Below are 6,722 nucleotides of genomic sequence, written 5' to 3' on the forward strand. Positions count from 1 at the left end.
GCTTCTCTGTCTTACCTATATCTTCTTTAGATGTGCTCAGCAATTCTATCATTATGTTTGTGGTTTCTTATTTTACCTGAGACATTATTTCTGATCCAATAACTTTTGCAGCCTTATGCAGTTCTTTACTTCAGTTGCTATCCTCTTAAGAGATTGCAGATGTGTGACTTCCATTTTTTCCCCATGTCTTGTTTCTCCCGGGCTTGTTTTGTATGGGCTGGAGGTCAGAGGTTGCCTTTTGCTCCTTCACCTTGACATTCTCCTGAGTTCCTCCTGACAAACTGGTTGTGCCATACTTCCCATGTTGCCTGCCTCTCCTCAGTGTCAGGGAATGGGCAGGCACCTGGGTTTCTGAGAACCCATGTTTCCGAGGAGGAAGTGGGGTATGGGGTAGGCTTCTCCAGACCCATGCAGTACAATGAGGCTTCTCCAATGGCCATGGTTACGTGATGGTGGGGCTGCTGCTCCTCTTGGCCTGCATGGCTACACCAAGACTCCCCAGATGGCAGCAGACACACAAGGCCATGTTTAATTCTCCTAGCCAGCCCACTTTGGCTGCCCACAGGAAGCTCCATCACCAGTGGCAGCCTGCAGGTGCATGGGGCATATCTGGCTGTTTGTCCCTCCTGAGGGAAGCAAGCATCCAATGGCGGCGGGCATGCAGGGGTGGGTCTGGCTATTTCTCCCTGCCTTTGCTGGCTGCCTGCAGGAAGCAAGCATCCCGATGATTGACACTGGTGTTTTAAATTGTATTTTCAGACCCTAATTGTACATACCCCAAAGGTTAGAGACCTAATTATTTTAGTCACCACAATAAGAAGATTCTCTGACAACTAAACAAAATTTTTCATTTATTCTTTCTATTCAGTGTCCAATACAGATTATCATTCATACATTATCATTGGAAGGAAAATAGAACACTACTTAATTTTAATATATGTCTCACAGGGCAGTTTTGATGAATTTAGATTTTATTCATTGAAATAAAATAATGATTTTTGATGATGTGGATTGGTTTCTTGCCCATGCATTAATTTCCTGAGTTGACTCCCAGCTTAGAGACCTGGCTGGTGTAGGAATAACATTTGCCATAGATTTGCACCCTGAAGACAAAGCTGAGACTCTAGGCCAGCCCTGCCTCAGAACAGCAGGAGTTATTCAGTCACATATCTATGAGTGTACAGTCAAACTTCCTGTTTAAACTCTTACATATCCATAACGTATTCCATCTTTTGATTAGATCAGTAAAGGAATGTTAACATGCACATGTACATTGAAGCATCTTATCTGTTATAATTTTTGCAGCGTTCTCTCCAAACAGGGAAAAAATCTTAAGAGAATAGTGATTATTAACTGTATTCATTTCTTCTTAAGCAGATTGTTGTCATCTCCTCTTTTGAATCCAGTTTTCCTATAGTTTATGTCAGCAGCTCGTGATGAAATGACCAAATATGTTTTTGGAAAGCACACAAAGTGGGGCTTTCTCTTATGTTTTTTTTTCTTATGTTTACATTAGGCTTTACTTTAAAGGCAAGTGACTGCTTCAAATAAAACAACTCCAAGCTTCAGGAACTGGTGGAGAGAAAGCAGAGACCAGCAGAAACACTTCTCCGCTGACCCTCGCACAGTTACCATGGACCTGCAAAAGCAGTGGGAGAACACAGAGCCTAACTGGCATAAGGAAAAGATGGAATTACTGGACCAGTTTGACAGTGAAAGGAAGGAATGGGAAAGTCAATGGAAAATCATGCAGAAGAAGATAGAAGAGGTACGTGTTGATTTATTATGAATGTATTGTAAAGTTCAAACTCAGAATGAAAATTCTGTTGGTGTTTGTTTTGTTTTGGAAACCACTTTTATGCCCTTTATTCCACTGAAGAGACACATGTGTCAGTGACATTTACCAGACCAAAAATAACATAGCCTTGCCTGGTGGCATCTTAGGGACCATGCTCATCCTGTAGCATTGCCTGAAAGTCAAGACCTTGGCACATCGCTCTAGAATGCAGTGGTGTATTATTTTCAGGATGGAGAAGTTTGGTATCAAATGTTCTGTGCAGTCTGCATATGCTCATTAATACCAGGGCATCTGAGTACAAATGCAGGAAATACATAATTTGTGGTAAATATACTAGAAAAATTATAATTGGGCATTAGAATACAGATTTCCTGAGCAGATTTACGAGTAAAATGTAGCAAAGGAAATTATCATTATATATCTCAGTATAATCAAAAAGTATGATATATCAAACAAAATGGCAGTAGATATTTTTTCTGACAAGGTATGCTACATTTATTAGAAAAGATTTTGTCAAAAATGACATGTCATGACTGATTCCACCATTATATTCCCTTATATTATCTCTTAGTCTGTCAGGCATGGACTCTTTCATTCAAGCATTTGCATTGTCATATATTCAAACTCGCTGGGGAATATTTATACTTACCTCACTTTATTCTGGTAAATCCACAACATTGACTCATGTGGCTTTATGTCCCTTTTCTTGGCATTTATTTGCAGGCAGTAAAAATGAATGTTTTCAATATTTATAATGGAAACATTCTTTCTTACTGACAACCAGCTGCTTATGAATAAAATAAAGATAGACAAATTTTGCCAGCCAAAACAAAAGAAGAAAGAAAAGGCAGACCTTCTGTGTGTGATCAGAGATTAAATGACATATCCACTTCTTGTCCCTTCATAATTTGGAAAATGTGTTCCACTTGTCCCTTTTTGGTTTTTGTTTTTGTTTTTTGGTACTGAGGATCGAACTCATGACCTCACACTTGCCAGGCAGGCACTTACACTACTGAGCTAAATCCCCATCCCCAGTATTTGGATTTTTGTTTGTTTGTTTGTCTGTCTACTTGTCCCTTTAATGCCCTCTGCATCTAGAGACGGAGACAGAATCATAAGGAGATGTCTGAATCAATAATTCAGACTCTAAAACTTTAACTCAGTCAAATACTGACTTAGTCCTGGATTGTTGGTCCCCAAAGGTTTGGAAGGTCCAGTTGATAACAATGTTGGATCATTTTAACATCCAGTGAATGAATTACCTGGTGCAGGATTGGTTTAGTTCATTTCTTAAGTCATGTAGCTAAAATAATCTGCTGATGGGTTAAATTTGCAGTTGTTCAATAATTATTCTGCTAACTATAGACACAATATGTGGTAAATACTAATCTTATCAATTAGCTTTAGTTAGGTCATAACTTATACTGTCTCTTCCTACTTCAGGGCAACAGAAAGGGCTGCAATGCTTTTCACTGTATGAGAAAGTAGCTGTTATGTTGTTATGTTTTTCTGCCTGTGGTAGACAGCTGCATAGCTGGAAATATGTATAGATAATGTGCTTACATGAAATATCCATGGATTTTTTTCAGTACATAAGTACTGGCAGTGTGTATGTGCACGTGTGTAGGTGTGTTTGTGTGTGTGTGTGTGTGTGTGTGTGTATGTGTCTAAAAGATACCTTCTTACAGGCTGGAGTACAAAAATAGAAAGACGAGTTGGAGACCACAGCAATGATTTATGTTAAATGCAGCCAATGATACTGTCTTTCTAGTAATTAACACCAAAATTGTGCCGTGCATATTTCTCTATATTCAGAAAACAACAGCCAACTATTTCCCAGGAATAGCACTTTTCCCTCTTGTTCTGAAACCAAAACCATTTGTTTTTACCCATGCTTTCTCCAAAAAAGGGCAGCAGCATCAACTTTACCCTTAGATCTAACATGCCATGTTGTAGAGTTTCTTTTTAAAATATCCCTCAAGGTGAGCCCAAGCCACATCACACATGGCAGGTTGGTATAAATAATGCTACAGAAACTGTTGATTCACAGCTGTTGTTTGATGCTGTCTTGACCCACCTTATGCAGTGACCACTTACAAATTCAAAAGTACTAAGAAAATAAATCACTGTGTAACTTTCAGGCATCAACTATGTTTAATGCTTTTCTCCACTGAGTCTCAGGTACATATTAAGTGCCAATATATTTTTCCTTATAGTCTTTGAATAACAGTACATGTTATGTAGATGCTGACTGGCTGTGAAGTGCAGAGTCGTTTGTGTTAACGTATACCTGAAAGCCTTTTTGGAAATTAACAAGCTTTCCCAAAACTGAAGTCTAAAGAGAAAACTACTTTCCTCCCTCTGGGAGAGAGCTGAGTCTGCAACATGACAATCTCACCAAGAAATAATTTAGGATCCCCTTTAACTCAGGTAAGTAGATAATCAAAGCTTTAAGACTCTGTTGTCACATTTGCTTTAACCTGAGTGAGAAACTTTCTTTAGATGTGTATATCCTTGGCATCAAAAACATCTCAGTAATCTGTCGACCTCCCCAGTGTAATTGACCAACCGAAGGACACATTTTCTGATGACCAATTGCATATTTAGGGAGCAGAATAAATTGGCTTATTATGTGAGCTTATCTGCTATTTAGGCAGTTAAATGTTGGCGTAGAAGGAAGGCCATATGTTTTAAAAACATGAATTTAGTGTAAGTTAAGCACTTGACTCTTTCTGAAGCGATTAGAGAGCATGCCCATGAATTGATTCAGGTCTTTCTGATTTTGTGACAGTGCTTCTGCACCTCCATATAGAGATACAGGTTTCTTTTACTTTTATTGAGTTGATTTTCTGTCCAGAATACAGAATTCAGCATCAGTGCACTGCCCTACCAAAAGTAGTCTTTGTGGTTTGCCAAGGTGGCTACAGCTGATCCATAGGTACAAAGTACTGTTTGGAATCAGGACAGCATAAGGTAATGTGGCACAGAGATCCCAAGAGTGGTGTGCGTGGTTATAAAAAGCACGGGCAAAGTCAACTATGGCAAACGAGTTTTCATTTTGTTTTCATGCAGCTTTGCCACGAAGTAAAGCTTCGGAGGAAAATCAACAGGGGTGAAGGTGCTAAAGTCCTCGGTCTCGATCATGAGACGGGCATTGGGAGTGAAATGTTGGCGCCTCCTCCAAATGAGCCCAGCTCAGGACAGTGTGAACTCACAGAGATGGACCACAGCAGTGCCTGGGAAGGGAAACACGGGACAGGGCAGAGCTTACTGGATGAAGAAAACGCACTGTGTAAGGGACAAAAGCTGCCAAAGAAATCAAAAGTAGCATTCATAGACCTGTTGGCTACAGGCAAACAAAAGGGCCATGAGGCTCTACCTGGTCTTGGGACTTCAGAAGAGGAGAGGAAGAGCTGCTCTGGGGCCCTCCACACAGTGAGTAGACGACATGGCTGTGAACTGTTTCTCAGACGCTTGCGTTTCAGGGTGCTAACCCGCTCTTGCCTCTCTGTATAAAGGCTCTTGAAGAACTTGCCAGAGTTAGCGAAGAGCTGTGCAGCTTTCAAGAGGAAATCCGAAAGCAGTCTAGCCACAGAAGGTAAGATGGGCCTCTACACTTATTTTAGGGAAATCAAACAGTATTACTTGCTTCTTCCTTCCATTTTGTGAGTGATAATGAGTTATTAAAATATATATGTAAATAAATATAAATAAATAAAATGTATGTGTCGGGTAGAGGTAGACACTTCAATGGTGTACTTTGCTGTTCACTGATTTTTAAATCTTCAGTTCACTGTACAGTTTTATGACCAAGAGGACTTTATTCTCATGGTAATCAGTTCAGTAAACCTTCCTTTAAAAATTAAGATATGTCCTCTTGCATCATTCTCTTAACTTTATTTTTTAAAGGAAAAAAACTTTGCTTTATGTTTCATAGTAGTGTTTGCACACCTGACTCTCTGGAAGATTTGGAATTATTACTAAAAATATTGGCACATTAGCTAGATGAATTAACCGTATGTGCTGTGATGTTCCCATCCACATCTGCATCCTGCCTTGATCATCTGCATGCACTCTTCTCCCTCCTCCTCCTCCTCCTCTTCTCCTCTCTGCACCCCTCCCAGAGCCTGGTGATCCTTCTACTTTCAGTCATCTTTCTGTTTCTTTCAACATGTAAGAGAGAAGGTGTGATACTTGTCAGGTGATACTTTTCTTTCTGTTGTCTCATTTATGCTACTTCATAGGATGTCCATCAGGTCCATTCGCTTTGCTAGAGATGACAGGATTTAATTCTTCTTTTGTGCTAGGTAATATTCCATTCTGTATGTATATATCATATCTAACATAGTTCTCTTTCATCTTGAGTAATTGGCCAGTGGAAGAGTATACAAGGCAGCTTACCCTGTTAAGTATGACTTTAACCTATGTCAGAAATTAAGAGTGTAGTATTATAATTATATTTGATGTTCTACTGAAACAGTTTACACCCAATTTATTTCTCTACAATTAGTATTTACAGAGAAAGACATATTTAATGTAATTTTCAGAATAAAATAAATACATTCACACATACACATTGACACAATATTATTTCAATTCAGAAACAGTATGTAATTGTGAGCATAAGTTGTAACCAAATTATAAATTAATTTTGAAGTCTTCACATGATCAATATGGGTTATTCTGATGTCAGTTTCTCTCCTCAAGAAGCCTTATGTTTCTCTTAGAAGCACTGATGGTATGCACCTTCATTTTTCCTTAGCTCCTAGGAAGCTTAGAATTTTTGTACAGACTTGCAATGGGTCTTTCTAAGCCAGCAATATTTTATATATAATTTTGCCCTGCACTGGCCCATTTAGCTTTCCCTACTGTTTTGGTTTCCCTACTGTTTCTCTGCACTTAATCATTTATAAGTTGAATAGAT

The 6,722-nt window shown here is 39.0% G+C and overlaps 1 protein-coding gene across 1 annotated transcript; it reads left to right on the plus strand.

The window, feature by feature from the left end:
- The first annotated feature begins 1,503 nt into the window (after positions 1-1,503).
- LOC100726148 (uncharacterized protein KIAA0408-like) lies at positions 1,504-5,314 on the plus strand. The gene is made up of 2 exons (XM_003460835.5): positions 1,504-1,768; positions 4,871-5,314. Exons 1-2 carry the CDS (start codon positions 1,634-1,636, stop codon positions 5,312-5,314), a joined length of 579 nt encoding a protein of 192 aa, XP_003460883.3. The 5' UTR covers positions 1,504-1,633.
- Positions 5,315-6,722: the final 1,408 nt, after the last annotated feature.

This window comes from Cavia porcellus, unplaced genomic scaffold (genome assembly GCF_034190915.1).
Source record: "Cavia porcellus strain 051 isolate PalLab524CR breed Dunkin Hartley unplaced genomic scaffold, mCavPor4.1 scaffold_22, whole genome shotgun sequence".
NCBI classification, from domain to species: domain Eukaryota; kingdom Metazoa; phylum Chordata; class Mammalia; order Rodentia; family Caviidae; genus Cavia; species Cavia porcellus.

Excerpts from the sequence above, each read along its gene's own strand:
- LOC100726148 (XM_003460835.5), top strand. The coding sequence starts at position 1,634 with ATGGACCTGCAAAAGCAGTGGGAGAACACAGAGCCTAACTGGCATAAG. Across the intron at positions 1,769-4,870 it reads TGCAGAAGAAGATAGAAGAG|CTTTGCCACGAAGTAAAGCT; the intron begins GTACGTGTTGAT and ends GTTTTCATGCAG.